At 45.3% G+C, this 19,841-nt stretch overlaps 1 protein-coding gene across 3 annotated transcripts in view; it reads right to left on the reverse strand.

The window, feature by feature from the left end:
• KMT2B (lysine methyltransferase 2B) overlaps positions 1-19,841 on the reverse strand; it is a 1,130,837-nt gene that overhangs the window by 890,036 nt on the left and 220,960 nt on the right. For all 3 annotated transcript variants that reach the window (XM_078655415.1, XM_078655416.1, XM_078655414.1), the window contains exons 4-6: positions 14,201-14,342; positions 13,131-13,362; positions 12,809-12,867 (exon numbers count right to left, since the gene is read on the reverse strand). In XM_078655415.1, the coding sequence (XP_078511541.1) occupies positions 12,809-12,867; positions 13,131-13,362; positions 14,201-14,342 (433 nt within the window). The remainder of the gene's footprint in view (positions 1-12,808; positions 12,868-13,130; positions 13,363-14,200; positions 14,343-19,841) is intronic.

Here is a 19,841-nt window from a genome sequence, read left to right on the forward strand (position 1 = left end):
TGGAGCTGTGCTTTGGGAATCACTTCGTGACTGACCTTTGCCGCTGGGAGCCGGATTTCATTGCAACTTTAAACCCACGTTTTTAAACCCACGTCTTGCCGGACCCGCTCCGCGGGTCCCGCTTCGCCTTCCAGGACTCCGGGGCTGTGAGGACCGAGTGAGCAACATCGACTCGAGGCACCGGCAGGGCTGCGAGCAGTAGTGCAGGGACTCAATATCCCAGGAGTCCCTGCTTGTCACACCTGTGGCTGCTCTCCCTGCCGGTAACGCCCCCGCCCCTAGCTCTATATCAGAGTTGGTGGTTCCCGCTGCGCGGTAGCGCGCGGGAGCGCCCGGGGCTAAGCCCGGGCAAAGGGCGGGCCCTCTGTGGCCCTTCGAGGCCTGGAGAGTCTGGTCTGGGCCACACCCCTGGGCAGTGTTATTAGCGTCCTGCTGGTGATATCAAAGGGGGTACTAATATTGTAAGCTCTTTTCTCAACTCTGTTGTATTTTAATTTATATACAGTTATATTTGTTTTAGGATTTGTTATCCAGTTAGGTATAATCAATTACCAGAAATGTGCACCCGGGAAACCCGCAGCAAATCGAAACTCACTGGTTCTTTAGATAATTTTATTGTACGTACTAACCAACTAATCGACGAAGGCATCGTCCTTATGGAAAGGAGGGTATCCCAGGACCTCGCTAACGCGAGAAGGTCTTCATTGGGAATAATTGCATCTGCACGTACACCCACTAAAAATCTTTCCAACCCGGACTCTAATTCATCCGTTCTATTACTTACTTGTCCCCCTACTAACGACAATCAGGATGTTTTACTTGTTCCTCACATTCTGAATCCCTCGCCAGTAGCTCTTCCTACTATGATCCCCCAGGCAGGCACTGCTGGTCAGGATGTCTCAACATACTTAAGGGGTGTAAGAGAGGGCGCCGTCCCGAAAAATTCCAAACCACTTAGTGTGAGTACTGGCGTCACCACATTAGGTGCTGATGTTGCGGGTGGTCATATTGAGATCTCCAACAACATCAGTGATAACCACGAAGGTTGTGATAGTTTGGCCATTCCAGTCCAGGGTATTGATAGAACAGTGGGTCCCCATGGATCTCACCCCTTTCCATTGGGTATTCCCGATAATTCGGATTCTAACATCAGCCTTGCAAGCCTCTTAGAGTCTAGTTCCTTGGATGAGACAGCAGAGGGCCTAGAAGATAGAAAAGGTATATTTATGAGTGCCCTAGCAAAACTTATTAAATCTTTACTTGCACCTCTGGAATCCAGACTACTAGGGATTGAATTACAACTAAAGGCCATACACGAAGAAGGGAAAAGCAACGTTAACAACCCTGTCAACACAGCTATGAAAACCCCGGTACTATCCAGTATTAAACCTTTAGTACCAAAGCAGACAGTAGGGGGATCTGTAATCTCCAAATCACTGCCTTCCAAAACATCCACTGCTAAGAGTAGCAATAGTAACACGCCCAATTTAACATCTAATGCCCCAAAAAAAACACAGAGCCACGACAAACCCCAATCTTCTGTGCCTAAACCCCCGATCCTTAAATCAGTACAACTTAAGGTTCGCCGCAATATTAATTTACCACCTGACGCTTCCCCCTATGTAATAGTGCTAACTGGTGTTCCTGAGCTTGCCCCTTCAACATCTGAATCTTTTTGGGCCCTCAAGAACAAAGTCTGTCACTGGTTAGATCAAAATCATCCGCTACCCCCAAATATTAATAGCATAATGCTCATGGTAGAGAGAGCACCCTGGGTGGGCGAGAATAAAAAAAACATACAGGGGGATTGTGTTGTGTCCTTTGAGGATTTGGGTCCGGTGGAGCATATAACTGCAGGACCCCCACGTATTACTAACTCTTCAATTTCAGCCAAACCCGTATCCTATTTCTACATGGTCCTAGACTATGGTGGTAATAGGTGGAGTTGGCTGAGAGGTCCAAATCACACAGGAAGAGGAATAAAAGGGGATCCCTGGCAAGAGCATAATCCAAGCCAGTGAACTGGGAGGAATCCAACACACCCTACAAGGGGCAGTCGTTTCCATGATACCAACCAGCATAGAGGGACATGGTCTGGAAACTAAAACATAACACCTTGAGCCAGTGGGATGGTGGCGTCAACGAAGGGTGGAGTGTAGTTCCGAGGAGATCAGGTAGGCCATTGAATGGCCCAGTGCACCCTAATGGAGTATGGCCAGGTCCTCAATTCAACCCCCCGTCCATATCTTGTTTCAACCGTTATAGTGGGTTGGAAAATGTAGATTGACTTTTATCTACTTCCTCTGGAGAATTAACTTTAAAGGATATGATAGATCCGCCAGGTCCGGTAGTTTCTAGGACAGGAGAGACCCAAGTCCATCTAAAAACCTTTAACTCTGGGTTGGAAAACAAGTTAGTTGAACCCGTAATTTCAAATGAAATTGAAAAAGCAGCATTAGGGGAAAAGATAGAATGGTCTGTGGTCAAAGTAGGTAATGCTAGGCCTGTCGAGTTACTCCCGGAAAATGGTGATCTTAGTTGTATTGAAATGGAAATTCCGTCTTCCCATTTATTAACTGTTCCGAATACAGGCGGCACCCCTATACACATCCTTTCCTGGAATATAGCAGGGCTCAAAAAAAATCTTGAAATCCCAGACTGGAATAATTTCATTGAACCATTCGACATATGCATGTTTCAGGAAACATGGTGTCTGTCTCCTCAGTATACTATTCCACTTACTATGTCCCGGCTGTTTGCTCAGGGAAAGGCCGCCCATCTGGTGGCCTACACATATGGGTGAAAATTAATCTTAATTATGCTGTCAATGTGTATAATGTTCCCTCGGATGACTTATTGTACATATCTTTGAAAAGCCCAATGGGGGGCAAAATACATATTTTCTGCATTTATGCTAGAGGATCGCAGGGCTGTCAAATTTCTCCAACAATAGAGCTTTTGGATTCCAAGTTACTAGAACTAGCTCTGGGATCAAAAATCCTGGTGGGTGGCAATTTTAATTGTACTTTCGAACCCCTGGACGATGAGGATATTTTGGGTTGGACCGCGGAGGATTGGAAGTACTCCATCCCTACCTTAGATTTAGCACCTAGCAAGAAATGGTATCCCAGAGCTATACAGCTGAATGCTTTAACCTTGGCTCACCAATTACGAGCTCTGAATGGGCGGCCCATTTCCGATGGCAATGGGGCGATGACCTATAACAAGATAGCCTCCCCATCGCGAATTGATTATATTTTTTTAGATCTCCACTCCTGGTCCAACCTTATAGATATGGAGATTAAGCAGTCCATAGATAGTGACCATAATCCCCTATGCATGATAATTAACTGGTCAAATGAACAAAGTGAGTCCCCAGGTCCGAAACTAATTACCAAGTAGGCTATCCCATCCAACTGTAATAGGAAACTGAGATGGGAGGCGATTAAGCCTGAGGAGGAGGTTCTCTTGCACATTAGGGAGTTGGTTATAGCGGAATCTTCGACCTTGTCGGGAATAAAGATGGATTTGGCTAATTTTAATACCCTTGGGCCATTATTTTTAAACCATTATTATGATCTTATAGCTAAAATAGGCAAGGTTTTTCAAAAAACCACCAAGAGATCATTCTGCTGAGAAATACTTATTAAAAACAAATCCTTGGTATACTGCTGACTGCAGGGAAAGGAGAAAGGAAATTGCACGGGCAATAAAGTTAAAAGACCCCAGAGCAGTAAGACTGGCCAGGAGGGATTACCGCAAAATCTTGGCATCTTCTAAAAAGAATTGGGAGGAAGACCACTGGCAGAAACTTAAAAAAGCAGCATGGGATAAGAATTCTGTCTCCTTTTGGAAATTGATCAACATTTTAGATAGAAGAGGAGTTGATCCCATTTTAAATCACATAAATGAGCAGCAATGGCACGCTCATTTTTTAAAGTTATATTGTGAAGATGAGACTCAAGCCCACTTATCTTTAGCAATATCATCCCCATTAAGACTAGATTTACCAATAGAGATAGTCCCTTTCGAAGCAAGAGAGGTTAAAGATGCTATCTCTAAAATCCGGCCAGGCAAAGCAGCTGGACCAGACGGCCTGCCTGGAGACTTGTTAGTTCACGAACCTTTGGTATGGGCAAATTTTATAGCTAGTTTAATTAATTTAATCCAGCAGGGTTTCCTAGTTCCAGATTCTTGGAAAGGGGCGGAGGTAATTACAATATATAAAAAAGGCGAAAGAGAGGACCCCGCAAACTATAGGCCAATTAGTTTAATTGACACTATACAAAAGGTAGTTGGTAGGGTTATTGTAAATAGAATCGAGACATGGCTCATGGAAGAAGAGGTATTAACACACTTCCAGGCAGGGTTTAGACAGAATGTGGGTGCAATAGACCAGGTGTTCCTGTTTTGTGCGGTCTATTGGAAGTCAGTTTCCATCAACAAAGGTAGTTTGTATCTGGCTTTCATCGACCTCAAAACCGCATTCGATGTCATTCCTCGCTCCAAACTGTGGGAAGTTCTATTGGCAATGGGGTTTCCCAACTATCTTCTGAAATTTATTATTAAGCTCCATGAGGACAACTTTGCGAGGATACGGTGGGGGAGCCAAGGGCAATTGACAGAGAGGGTACCAGTCAACAGAGGAGTGCGGCAGGGATGTGTGATGGCACCGACGTTGTTCTCCCTCTTTATAAATGGGGTGGTGGACCATTTGAGGGAGGACCCCGCGGATGCGCCAGTCCTTGCCGGTGAGAAGACCCCCACACTCCTCTTTGCGGACGATACCCTCTTGATGTCCAAGACCCCGCAGGGTCTGCAGAAATTGCTTGATCGTTTCTCACTCTTCTGCAGTGAGCGGGGATTAACAATAAATACCACAAAGACAAAGTTAATGGTCTTCTCGTTAAAAAGGAAGTCAAGGAATGTACATATTTCACTCTTCGGGTCTCCGCTTGAGGTTGTAAATGAATTTGACTATTTGGGGGTTAGATTATCCAACAATATGTCTTGGGGGCCACATATATCCAAAATGATACTTAATCTTAAAAGGATCTCTGGAGTTATATTAAAAAATCAACGCCACTCAACCAGCAGACCTGTTGCTCCAACCCTATCAGTTTATGAGGGAAAGGCGGTAGCATCAGCTGTCTATGGCTCTGAAATCTGGGGCGCTGTTAACACTAGAGCCCTGACAGTTCTAGAGAACAAGTTTATTCGCGATCTGGTATCACTCCCCATGTCAACACCTCTGTTACCGTTATTTTTTGATATGGCCATTAAATGTATAGCTGATAAAGTCCATCTTAGACCCCTATTTTTTTGGGTGCGACTTCGAAGGACAGAAGAATTAAAAGATTATGCTCGAGTCCTGGATGAGTTAATTACCCTAAATGTAAATAACAAAATACAGTGGCTTAACAACCTCAAGCTTTTGGTAAACTCGATAGGATTGGGAGCGTATTGGATCTCGCAATGCCCTCCCACTAAACAAGAAGTAAAAAAGTTATATTGGGAATGGGTAGATTCCAAGGTGCATGCCAATTCGTCCTTTGGCCCACTGACGACTAAGTTTTTAGAACACAAAGTGTGGCGTATGACCGAGCCCTTTCTGAATTTTATCCAAACGCCTAGAGATAGGACTTTGTTTTTGAAATTCAGATATGGTACCTTGCCCGTTAAAGAATTCACGGCAGGTTGGAAAAGTATGGAGGGGAAAGATCTAAACTGCCCAGGCTGTAGTTGCCCGAAAGAATCTCTAAGCCACTTCCTATTTGCATGTTCTGCCTATAAACTTGTTAGGAACAAATGGCTGAAACCAGTGTGTAAGTCCATGGGCGTGAAAGATCACAGATTAGCCCTGCGCATTATGTCATCTGACACTGCTTCATTGTATATTGTTTGTGGGGTCTCAAAATACCTTGCGGGTGCCTGGTTAATTCGCTCCAGATTGCTAGGTAACTCAGCAAACCCGTCTGAATTGACTAGCTAGTAATACCAATGCTTCTTTTAAGTTTTAGAACTATTCCTTCTTGCTGTAGTACTTTGGGACGGACTGCTTTTTATGTATCTTTTGTATGTATGTATGTCTGTACTTTTATGATGATTATTTGTCGAATAAAGTATTACAACAACCGGTAAGGCAGTTTCTACCACCCCTGATTCCTCAACCTGACCACACGTGACACAGGTACCAACTCTGGGCGCAGGGTGGGGGACAAATGCACTGGACACAATTGCACAATGATACCTTCAGGAGAAGAAAATATGAAACTTCAAAAAAAACAATCCCCTAGAATGTGGTCATCTAAAATGCAGAGCTTTGTAGTGTGGCCAGTTACCACTGTGGTACACCGCAAACACAAATCCTTATCCTCACCGCTTGCCGCCAATGTTGGAAATGGGATCCCTGGCTGGCCAGGGCTTTCGCCAAAGTCAGTCAGAGACCACCACTCCCAAGTCAGGGCAAGGGAGTTACACGCCAAGATAACCCCTGCTCACCCTCTAGGTAACGTGGCGCGAGCAGCAAGGCTAAACTTGGAGGCGATGTAAGTTAAGTATTTGCGCACGCACCCCAGCAACAACACCCAAAGGCCCACCACAAAGGAAACTCCACACAAGGTTATATAAAAATAGCCTTTGTATTACACCAAAACACATTAGATAAAACACACACTTTACAATGTGCCAGAGGCACGGGCAGAATTTACAGGGGATATGTACAAGACAGGGCCACCTGGACCACTGTCAGGAATCAGAAGTAACACTTTCAGAAATAGCACTTAGAATGTAAATCACTGTAGCACAAAATATAAAAATAGAGCACACAACCAGTAACTACTGGTAACCAGGACCTCACTAGCACCACCTGTACTAGGGAGAAAACAACCACCTAAGTATCACAATACCTGTAGGGGTGTAAGAACATAACACATGATGCAATGCATAACATTCATTCAGAGGTGTAAGGAAGGAAGGCACATGACGCATAAAAACACATTCAGAGGTGCAGGAAAAGTACAATTGCGCCAAACTCACGTAAGTCACCACCTGTGACTGTCCCTAGGCCAACGGCCTTGTTGGGGCTAGGACGCCCTGTGTCCAAAGTCAGGGGGCCTAAACGTGGCAGCTGCCCACGAAGTGCTGGGCAGCTGTGAAGCAATGATGGTGGGGACAACGTTGGATCCTCTCAGGCTCTGCACAAAGCCCTTATGTCCCCCAAGAGCCTCGTGGCTCTAACCAAAGAGAATGGCCCCTCTTGAGCCTCTCAGGCTCTTAAACACAATGTGGGCACTCAAGAGCCCCTCTCAGGGCTCCAGAACCAGAAATGCCCCTGGAGCCTCTCCTAGGCTCGAAAACAAATATGCCCCCTTGAGCCTCTTGTCGGCTCGGAGCAAAAGGTGGGGCAAGGTGGGAGCCTCGCAGGCTCTAGTAACCAACACAACTGTGCCCCTGAGCCTTTCGTGGGCTTTGATCAACAAATGTGGCCCCCAACATTGGAGTCCCCATTCTGGAGACTCTAGATCAATATTTGCCCCCTGAGCCTCTCAGGCTCTACACAAAAATGCCACCTGGACGCTTCGTAGCGCTTCTGTGCGCTTTAGCAGGGAGAAATCCACAGCCCCTACCAATGCTCACGCATCTCGCGTGAGTCGCGTACCCCCCGAGGCCCTACCAATACTCACGCATCCAGGGTGAGCAAGCGTATGTCCCGTACAGTACTTTAGGGAAGGCGGGTGCGGGGCACACAGCGGCTCTGCACAGAGCGGGGCGGGCGTCCGGGGCTCCCAAGCTTCACAGGGGGAGTCTGGTCCTCCGGATCTGCGGGGCTTCGGTGATCTCAGCGGGAGGCGGCCAGGCGATCAGATCACGGCCCAAGGAGGGGCTGGGGGGCACCAGGGATAACACTCCGGCGGGAAAGAAATCTCTTTAGGTAGCCCGCAAAACAGGGGGAGAATGCCGGGTGGGCACCGGCTTTCACAAATGAAGCGCTCCCAAGCGCTGTACAGCTAATCAAGCCCTCCAAAGCGCTATAACAGGAAATAAAGCGCTCTCAAGCGCTAGAGGCCCAGCGCTAGAGGGGAAATAAAGCGCTTTCCAAGCGCTATGGCAGAATCAAGCGCTCCCCAGCGCTACTTGCAAGGTCCAGACCCAACAAAGTTCTTTTTGGTAGGCAGGGGGGCAAGGCTGGGCCCAGAGCCAGCTCACTGGGTCTCCAGGCAGTGAGACACCCCAAGTGGCGGTCCTCTGGGCCAGCAGCAGCACCCCACTCAGGATCCAGGAAGAGAACCCCTTCTGTGGGGACACAGCCCCATCTTTATACACCATATTCCTTTGTCTGAGGGCAGGGTGGGGGCAGAAACAGTCGCAGCTGGTTCTTGAGTACTCTGTTTACCTCAACCACCCCCTCTATTCACTGGCAGGACTTGGGTCATTAGACGCACCACAGGGGGGCGGAGCCAGCATTGTCAGGGGAAAGCCCAGCCTCATTCAGGACACAGGTACACTCCTCCCCAGCCATCAGCATGCTAATCTCCCACTCACCACCGGGCAGACCCATCCAGACTTCCTGGAGCCTGGCATGCCAGCCAGCTCCAGCCAATCACGCTCCAGCACCCTCACAGCACACGTACAGCCATGTCTAGGAATGGCACTTCCCCACTAGACACATACAAGCTGCACATACCATCGCGCAGCATTCACTCCCACGAGTTCACACATAACAAATTCGAGCCCGCACTCCCCACGCATCAGGTACTACCAGGGACACATACATTCCCCATGCATTCCTATGGGCGGGCAGGCTAGCTCAGCACATGCACTCAGAGTGCGCACACACTTTCCACTGGGACACAGTGAAAGTGTGCAGAACCCAAAAATCACCAGCACCAATTCACCATTTAAAGCAAAAAGTCTAGGGGTGAACCTGCCCTAAGGGCCAAGTCCAACAGTAGGCCTAACTTGACTCCCTTCCCTGAAGTCCCACCCAGAGATCTAAAGGAACCGGTTTTAATCTTAGCACGACCCACTTTGCCTGTCATCCTCACAAGATCTGTAACATCGGTTCGGTTCTGTTACCAGAACACCGGTCATTCAAGCTCCTGGATGTTTTCTGTTTTTTGAGTCGAAAAAGTTAATAGCCATATGTAGGAAGCTGTCTCTGTGCACACTATACATCTTTTTGGTATGGTATATACAGAGTTCAGGGAGTACCCAAAAAATGGCAGAGATATAGGTAGATGGAACCTTACTCTGACTGTAGTGGTAGCTGGGCAGTTGGGCTTATAAGAGGGTAGTTTTAGGCATTTGTTGTAAAGACTCAGGCAAGAAATGATGTCACACACTTAAAGATTGAATCCAGACCAACTGTTTACATACATTGAATCCAGACCAATTGTTTGTATACAATGTTGTTACTTTGTTATTTCTATTACTAGAACCAAGAATCACTTGATGCAGGCAAGTTATACAGTTTGTCACTGGTAACAAGTTTCAGGAATGCAGTAGGATTTTGTAAATGCAATAAATACTTTACAGTTTTAAGAAAGCTTTCTGTACATGTCAATCAGATACAGTGTTATATCTTGCAATGATAGAGCTATGCAATGTTATGATACAGTGCAATGTACTCCTATGTAAGAAAATAAGGTTAGAGTCTTACAGGTAAGTACTAGGTATTGTATTGGGTATTTCCTGAGCGTGTATATCACACGTAGGTCTCATAGCACTACGTTATAAGGTTCAGTTCAGATAGTTCAGTCTCGAGCTGGTAGCACCCACAGGGGCGGTCGCGTGCAGGGGTCAAAGAAGAAGTTGGGGCCCAATCTAGAGCTATGGAGACAGGGGGTACTCAGAAGAGCTCCGTCACAATTAGGTACCTGCGGTTTCTGGGTCAGGGCCCAGGGATCAAAGGTAGGCACAAAGGGGGCCACAAGTAGGCACCAAAAGCTCACCTCCAGCTGCACTCTGGCGACTGGGTGCAAAGTACAAAAAACACAGTTGATGGACAGAATGTAGAACAATGTCATACATTCACCCCAGTAAAAGGATCTGGGCCTAAATCCGTCGTTTTTTTGCACTCCGCACCATCCCTGGTTAGACACTGGCTATATGCAAATCAGCTCTGACCCTGTGCCTCATGGGAACAGTCCAGTCCGAACTACCAAGCCATGTCTTTCCCAGACCGGAATCAAGCATCCAAGGACCGGTTTCTGGCTATCAGCCTTCATCAGCCTGGATAGCTTGACTCCAGTGGTGTGGAGAGCCTGGGACTCACGTCTGAGCATACCCAGTCCACTCGGGGTGAAAATTGCAAAAAACACAGATGGACAGAATGTAGAACAATGTCATACATTCACCCCAGTACAAAGTAGGCATGGGGCTGCCAATGTAAACCAGTGGAGGTTGTTGGTCGGGAAGAAACACCGCAGGCTTCGACCAGGAGGCTGGACGAGGGCGACCAACTGCTGGACAGGTGAGCTGGTAAGCTGGGAAACACCTGGGCACAGTCGGCTGGGCTCCCCAAAGTTGGGGGGGGGTGGAGGATGCAGGGGTTCCTTTTGGGGTCTAGTTTCGGCTGCTGGCGTCGAGTAGTCTTGGGAGAGGTCAGCCACTGGTGCAGATGAGGTCGGATCACCGAGGAGACGTCCCCGGGTAAGTGGTCCACTCAAACGTGGGCCATGGGCTTCAGGTGCAGTGTAGCAGATCCACCCAGATCAGGGGACTGGGGGTTGGTTTCTTTGGTGGACAAATCTGGTGTCCACTGAAGAAAGGAGTCTTTATCGAATTCTGCACAGGTCCTCCGGGGTACTTTAGGTTGGTAGCAGGCAAACCACGCAGCCTGCATTGGCAGTTTGTGGGTGTACAAGTGAGGGCTCACCAAGGGTGGCATAATAAATGTTGCCGCCTTCAGAGGCCCTCTCTGGTCGCAAGGACCTTGGCACAAGGGGTAACTTTTAGAAGGGACTTAAATGAGGCCCAATGGTGTGCCAATTGTGGAGACAAAGGTACAGGTTTTTGGAAAGAACATAAGCCCTTGGAACCTGATTGGAAGGGACCCAGGGCGCACTCAGCCAAGTTGGCATCAGGAATCAGACAAAAAAGTTACGGGGTAACCATGCAAAAAGAAGCACTTTCCTTCACCATGTAGTTATACGTTTCAACTACGTATATTCTGAGAGAGTTTTGTCCTAACCCACTAGGTTTTCAGAATCATGGCATTTGGGAACCTGCCTCTGTTTAAGAATGACACTACATTTGATAGATGACACTGTGGCACTAATGGCATTGTTTGGTTTTGATAACCATGCAAGGCGTAATCTTAGAAAGAATGGGGAGTATACAGTGGTTCTCAATGGCAGGATATATGAAACATGTCAGAGGGCAGCTGCATTTCCCTTGGAGTGTCCAAAAGAAAGATTAGCACAGGCCTGCCTTGAAGGCACTGTATACAAACAGCCAGCAACATCACCTCATGGACCGTGATGCACATTGTATCATGCTGCTGTGGCTACGCAATAGCAATGCACAATACACCATAGGGCCAGATTTGGGCGCCTTTATGCCACTGTTTTGTAATGGTGCCATCCGAATTATGGCACTCTTTAAAGTAGTCTGCTGGCTGGACCAGTGCCCATTGTATTGCAGAGTTGCCACTCCTCCACCAGGACTGCAGCCTAAATTGCTTCTCTGAGAAGAATGCATTGGTTGCTTTGCCTTAAGCAGCTCACAATGATTTTCACTGTTGATGAGTTGCTCTCACTAAAGAAAAGGTTGGAGACCTCTAATGTAGATATTTCACTTTACTGGCAACAATCAGTTTTATTGCTAATCAGGGTATGAAAGGTGGACTTTTTTGACTGATGGGGCTTTAAAGGGTGACTAAATCCCATAACAAAAACTCAGTTTAGTTGTGGAAAATATATTCCTGCCATTGACCGACAACTGACTTCAGGCTATGGTAACCTTCAGTCGACCTTCCTTTGGAGCACCGACATGCAGACAGGTGTGCAGCATCATAAAAGACACTTAAGACCCCAGGCTGAAGATAAAAGGGAGGCCTCAAAGATTAAAGCAAAAAGGATAGCAGTAAATCTTGTAGGACTCTACATTCATTCAGGTCTCAGGAATGAGGACGCTTGTCTAACTTAACCAATTTGTCCCCACCCAAACAAAAAGGATTTGAAGCAACTCAGATGACAGATAACAAAGACAACCAAAGCTGCACAGTCGAATGTGGGAGAAGTGAGGAATCCACAAACCAGAAAATTCAGGGCTCCTAGTACCCATTTTCGAATGCCACCTAAACTGGTCACCAAGTTAATTTCTGCTCCATGATTTGGGTGCTATATTTGACAAATGCTCTAAAAAAAAAAAAATCCAACATAACATTTCAACTGGACCGGAAGGAGACACATTTGGGCCAGCAGAGAACAGTGAGGCGTGGTGGACACAGCCTGTATAGGTAGACTATAACACAAAATCACACTGGAGACTACAGTCTACACTGTAGGTCACTGGACATAAAGGCTGTAACAAAACGTAAGTCAGCAGAGGGACTAGATGAAATAAAGCAAAGCTAATGAAAGCAAAAAATGAGAATCAACACAGATCTTGAAACGGATAAGACTAAGTGCAATACAAATTCGGGCACAGACAAGGAAACGTATCATTGGCAAGGAAACACTCCGATTGGTAGGATATACAAATATAGCACACAAAGGGGGATATACTATGTGGATATACTGCTGTCAGTTATGGAAGGTAACCTGGCTGCTCAACACCATCCCGGTCCCGTTAGAAATCTCACCTCCTTTCATTGCTAGTCTTGCATTCCTCCGAGCTACAATTCGGTCACATCTCCGGTGCCTAAAAAAAGAAAGAATTGTAAAAATACTCCCAGAGCCAGAGCAACCCACCCATCGACAATCTGCAAGAATAAGGCAGGGGGGAGTGGAAAGAGGAGAGTGGTGACAGCAATGCAAAGCAAATTAATTCTAATTAGAACAATTGCCGACATTTCACTCAATGCCAGCACTCAAGTACCTTTCCACCCTTGCTCCCTGCCCTCCCTCCAAACATCCACAGCTAAACAACGTTATCAGGAAAGCTGTCCCCAATAGTAAACATACACGCAGCATTGTTTCTTTGTGTTGGGCCCTCCAAACTTCGTTTTGTCCAAGCAGTTGATACACTTTCCACAGTCGACTGGATTGAGGCAGCCCTTGCACCGGCTACAGCGACCTTGTCGTAATTTCTTTCTGCCACCCATGGGTCTAGCAGTGCGAGCTGATGGTGCTGCTGCCACTTTCCTAGGTTTTCGATGACTGCCAATGCTCTCAGATTCAGAACCTGAAGAGCTCTCTGGACAGAGGAAAACAGAAGAATATTGCATTACAATTCGCTCATATAGCAAAGGAGTGTACTGAATTCATACCCTGAATCCTCATTACACGCTGCCCTAACTCACACAAAATTGCGTTTGTTTTGTTCTTCTACTGTGTACTTTTATTTTGGATGAAGGCAAAATTGGTTAGGCCTTAAATGCTTGTGTGGTGCTAAGCCTTTAAAAACTGCTGTCAGCATCATGTGGCATGTAGGCTCTATCCCATGTAAGTCTGCAAACACAACAGTTCGTATAGTGATGTAGGAGCTGACCTGGTTACAATTATCACAGTCTAGAGAATAAGCAAATATCAATCATCTTTTACGGTGCTACATTAAGCACTGTAATGTTATGTAAGGAAATAGAGCAGGATAGCACACACCTTGAGAATCTATAATCAGTCCTATGACAGCAACTACACAGTCCACACACTGCTCAGGATTACAAGCAGTTAACCAGTAACTCCAAGTTTGCCCTATACACGTACAAGTAACCACTTAATCATTTTTATCTGATCTATTGTAATAGACCCTTGATTCTGCAGCTTATGCCATGGCACAGTGGGCAAGCTCTTTTTCGTTTTAATTTAAATAATCCTTTGAGGGTATCATTCCCAATTGTCCTGTACCATCTTACAGAGGAGGACTATGTAGACAACGGCCTATTGTGACAAAGAATTAGTTGTACAGAGTACGAAATGATTCTACATTGTATGCCCCTTGCCACGAGGCATTAAAAATGGACCCCACAGTAAATGGAAGAGGTGCCTAGTTAATCACATCAACTCAGCCACTGACCCTTCCTTGAATTACTTACCGTTCACCTGGAGAGGTAGATCGATTATGTCCCGGTCGCGCAGAGGTAAGGCGCTGAGCCGTGGTACATCTTCTGTCAATGAAGCCCGAGGCTGCCCCAAAGCTACGGAGGCATGTCTACAAACATGCTTAATTCTTGGCCCCTGTTCACAAGAAACGAAGGTGCAATAAGATAAACATTCAGAGACTTGAGAGAATCTTAAAAAGCATAGGAATGTCCCAAAAAACATTGTACCTGGGCCATGTACACCGAGGCAACCCAACTCAGTACCAATAAGCACCAATACTTTTTAACCACTGACACAGCCACTACTTTTTAGCAACTGAATGGAGCCAAAGGCAGAAACCCACTGCCTTTGGCTGGGATGCTGGCAAAAACGTTAACATACAATGTTTGCAGAAATTGGAGTCAAGCCTTGGCACGCACACAAGTCTTCATATATCTTGTCATGGGACAAAAGAGTAAATCCAGTGTCTAACATGTCAGATATAATTTCAGATTTATAAGACAACAGCCTATATACTGTGGAGAGGTAAGATTGGATAGCAAGAGCGAGAGCAGTGTACAAAAGGTCAGAGACAGAACAATTATATTTAAAAGTAGAAGCACACCTAAAGTAGTGGTCAAACATGGGTAGTAGGAGGTATATATTTGTGGTCACACTGAGTATTTGGAGATCACATACACAACCAAATGCAAGTGGGTAGCAAACAATATATTGTATTTTAAAAAAAACTTGACTAACTGGTTTTTAGTAAGAAACACTAAGAAAGACATTGTGCCTTATGAATCAAAATTGGAAGAACAGTATCATAAGCCGATGATACCCAACGTCTCATCTCCTTTGGACCAAATCCAGAAAAACTTTAATCTCAGTTTATGAAATTGTATGAGGGGAATCACAGACTGGTTAACTATCAATTGTCTCCAACTAAATAGCGAGAAGACATTGTTATTTGGTAAGGCACATGAGCTTTGGTCGGCTGAGTGCTGGCCCACTGAACCTGGCCCAGGCCCTTCTCCTAAACAAGTGGTAAAAAAATTCGGAGAACAATTAGAATATATGTTATCTATGAAAGAGATTCAATACAACCAGTGGCACTTGGTTTGCCACAATTTAGGATCTTAAAAAAAGCCTTTCCCTTGCTCCCTTCTACCTCCAGGAAAATCCATGTCCAGGCACTTCTAACCAATCACCTGGACTATGGGAACGCACGGTTGGTAGCAGCTGACATTTTGTTGGCAAAAATTTAGGTTGTGCAGAATACAGCTGCACAGCTGATATGAAACCTCCCGCACATTCCTCTTTAGCCCCTCTCCTAAAAAAAGTTGCATTGGTTGCCTATCAGGAAACTGATCATCTTCTAGCCTGACAGGGCTTTAAATAAGGTCCTCCCTGGCAATCTTCATTCAAGACTCCTTAATGATCAGTCCTCCAGACAGTTAAGGGCCACAAACAAGGCGCTCTTGAAGATCCCTCGATTATGCACCTCCAGGTTTGGTGGCAGATCTTTCTTCTATTCAACCCCCTCACTGGAACAAACTCCCTTTACATATCTGTACTGCCTTACTACACAAATTTTAAGAAGAAGCCAAAAATGTGGATGCTCCAAAGCACTTTAGTTTCTGAGCAGCGAAGTGGCTAGATACTCCGTAGGGAGGGAGCCATGCACTAGATCAAGATCAAACAACAAACTGTTTTTCTTGGATTGCTTTTTTCAAATATGATCTTCATCTGAAAGTTAGTGTTATTGGTGCATTTCACCCCAGTGAGAGGTTTCGGTTGAACAAAATGAAGGTATGTTCAAATGCACATTAGGCTGACAAAAGGTGTACCGTTTTGTTCCCGATCCATATACATTGGCAAAACAGTCGCTAGAATTTGTTAAAACTGAGCCCATTAGTTGCAGCACTCGAGGCTTGTAAATTCTGGACCTGCCACCATGAATTTTAAATGCAACCAGTAGATACCCAGACAAAGTCATCTGAATTTTAAAGAAAAGTGATCAGTAAGGCCCTTAACTGCTCCTTTGACCATGGTAAACTGCATTGCATGGCACAAAAACAGGTTTCGGAAAGTCAAACCATGTATGATCCAGCACATAGGAGAAGAAGTTTTTTTTTTGTTTGTTTTTTTTTTTTTTTTTAATCAGACTGCTGATAAACATTAGAAGATGACATGATTGAAAAGATGTTACACATGAAATCACCTGGGACAAAGGAGACTCTAGGATTTCCATCTGAAGATTTTACTTCAAGTTTAAGTTTAATAGCCAATCGTACAAACCCCAAAGAAATACATCTAGACTCAAGTCAAAGAAGTCTTGGATAAAGGTCCTAACGAAAGATAGATAAGTAAGAGAATAGGAGGGTGTTTAAAAGATGCAATGTGCACCATAAATTTAGTTGAAAAGCACGCATTCCATGAAATGACGGACATCCTAGCTAAGATGGCTATATAAGCTACCTACACCAATATTCAACAGGGCCTAGCGCAAGAGGTTAAGCAAAAATATAAGGCAAGGTGGGGAGGGGGGGGGGGGGGTTTGCACCACACCCCGTAGACTCCAGGTTTCTTATTTTCAAACTAGCAAAAATAGATCTCTAAAATAAATCACCCTTGAATACGGAATAGTTTCTAAAGAGGGAGAACCCAGGAATACTGCTTTGCATCTGAATCCGCAAACCCTGTTCTGGCGGATTCGGAGAAGACATGGAATGTCACCATCCAGACAGAGTCAATGGCAAAAATGAAAAGGGTACACTAATCTGGAAAAGCCAATCTGAACCTAAGAGGATTCATGACTAGCTCAATCGAAAAATGTCAAACAATTAAAACCCCATCCAACACAGCAGAGATAAAATCAGTTTTCAGATATATACAGATGACCACATTTTTAGACTGTGGAACAGATAATACAATACGCCCCAAAAAAGCCTTCTAAACACAGCTCGTAACACTCCATGCTGAACACCTTCCGACAACCAGATCAAAAGTTAGAACCAATTAGGTAAAATGTATCACAACGTTTTGTGAATATACTGCCACAATTCAGAAAACAATGAAGAAATGCTGGCACATTCTGGATAACTTCGAAGTTAAACTAGAAGAAAAACACACTGCTTGTCCTTAGTAAGAAATGGAATCTTAGAAACCATCTGGTCAGAACTCACTTAAAACCATTCAGTAAAAATATAAACACAACGCAATTCCCCAGCAGCTGAAAGACATCTTAAATGAGACATGTGCAGCATATGTAGCCAAACAGTTGAAGGAACATACTTTGCACGCTGCATAGTAATACTTTTCATAAAGAGTTGAAAGTTTTAATTTGCAGCATATAATGTATGCAATACCATGTCCTCAAGATCCCACATGTATGAGCAAAACTGATCAAACAAGCATCAAACAAGTGTTGTCAGTAGCACGGCTGGAGGTGGGGGATGTGCGGGGGGCTGCAACGCAGTGAACAGGGCCACATCATAGCGCTTTGATAAAAATAAAAAAGTGAATAATGTTTTACTTCCAACCATTCGTGCAAACACATGGACTCGTAGTAAGAGAGGGGGGAAGAGACCTTTTTTGCTCCTCGCGACTTCCTCTTTTTAATGAAATGTGATACAATCTTTAAACTGTTGCGTTAATTCTTTGGATCATGGATGTTATTGTTGGGAAAGTGTTGGAAGGTGAAGTGTGTTTTAGTTTGAACTGGAAAGTTATGTGCGGAGGGAATTATACGTTTTTTTTTCGGGGAATTGGTTCTTTCGGGTCGTGTTTGACCAAGCAAACTTCTGTCTTATGTACTGCTTTTATTGCACAGGCTTAGCCTACTACTTTTTGGAGCGCTCTTTTACACGGTGCCGGTGTAATTCCACCGCGCCACCTCGACTTTGTCTCCCCATTCCAGCACGGCTTGAGGGCGGGGAGCCTACTCCCTGCTGGGTGCTCACCACTGCATTTAAATGGGCCCGATGCAGAAGTGTTCAGCGTCAGCCACTATGCCCCTTTGCACTCTTAAGGTATGTCTGAAGTATTCCAAAGAGGATTTACTTGCCCATAATAAACCCATCCGTTGTTCTTGTTAACCATTACCTTTAGAGGTGGCTACTTCACCGCCTGTAATTTGGCAGGAAGCCTAGGGCACCCCCCACCCCCTTTAGTATATCAAATGACAGCATCCGTACTATGCATAATGAACCTCCCTCCAAGGCGCTCCTTCTTAATGTACAGTCTCTGCCAAAACATGCCGACTGCATTTATGATCTTCTCTGCAACAAGAGACCAGCTGCCCTTTTGATTACCGAAACCTGGATGTCAGCATCTTCTAAACCTGTCCTTGAAACACCCATTCCTGCAGGATACAAGTTTCGAAATGTTGACCGCTGCAATGGCAGATGTGGTCATGGATTTATTTTTAAAGACCTGTTTCTGTGCACTACCTTCTTGGTTAAGGACATTCTAGCGGTAGAAGCCTTTGGCTTCTGCCTAACTCTGAATCCCAACAGTCAGTCAGGGGCTTTCTGATCTAGCATCATTACCTCACGCACAGCAGTGGCCATTCTATTGACCTAAATTTCTCAAACCTAAATCTTAAGTAAAGTCGATCCACTCCCTCTCACTTGGACTGACCACTTAATCCAATTTGGATGGGCCACAACTGCTCATGGAAATCAGAAAAAGTCGGCTCCCATGGATAAGTCTGGGCTTATCACCAGGTTTTCCCAAGACGGCTTGCTTAACACTCTGGAAAATTCAGTACCCACCTTTGCAGGCCCACTAAGTTTTTGCTAACTGGGTTCGATCCGCAGTGATACAGCTAGCCCCTCCTAGCCGATTGGGAGACAGGACTAAGAATTCCAGCCCATGGTTTAATAAACCTCTTAGGGATACCAATCTAATCAAGGTTACTTTAAAAAAAAAAAAAACGCTAAGAGGTTAAGAACTGGCTTTTCTTGTTCTGTATTGTCGCAAACAGGTCTATCACTTGTGTTCCCCAGAGATTGAATATGTATTGTACGGCTTTGTGGTTCCACTCCCATTTGTGGGAACAGTTATTCTGTCTTCTCAGATGAGCTGCTGTTGTGTTGGCCACTCCTGTAAGATGTACTGTTTGCAAATTGATCGCTTGGGATACTGCCCATTGCCAGATTTACTGTGCTAACTTGCTCAGTGTGAATGATTTCGTACCTCCCGGTTTGTTGAAGTAGAACATTGTTGTGCTGTTGTCGGTTTGGATCAACACAGTTTTCCCCTGAATGGGTTTCTGGAAAGCTTTTAGTGCTAGGAACACCTTTTTCATTTCTAAGTAGTTGATGTGTTCATGGAATCATGTTTGTTCTATTGACCACATGCTTTCAGCGGTTTGTGGTGCGCTGAGGGATGCGTCTGTAGTGACTGTCACAGGAGGATTTGGGGTCCTGAAAGGTCTGCCTTGTGTTATGTTGTTGGATTCCCACCATTGCATTTCTGCTTGCAGCCTGTGCGAACCACTAGATCTTCCCAACTCCCTGTGGCTTGGGACCAGTTGTTGATCCGCCATTCTTGAAATGGGTGCATGTGTAGGCGGGCGTGAGGAATAAGTGGCATGCATGATGCCATCGTGCCAATACGTTTGATGACCCTCCTCACTGTCAGAGACTG

The sequence above is a fragment of the Lissotriton helveticus genome, chromosome 7, assembly GCF_964261635.1.
Source record: "Lissotriton helveticus chromosome 7, aLisHel1.1, whole genome shotgun sequence".
In the NCBI taxonomy this organism is placed as follows: domain Eukaryota; kingdom Metazoa; phylum Chordata; class Amphibia; order Caudata; family Salamandridae; genus Lissotriton; species Lissotriton helveticus.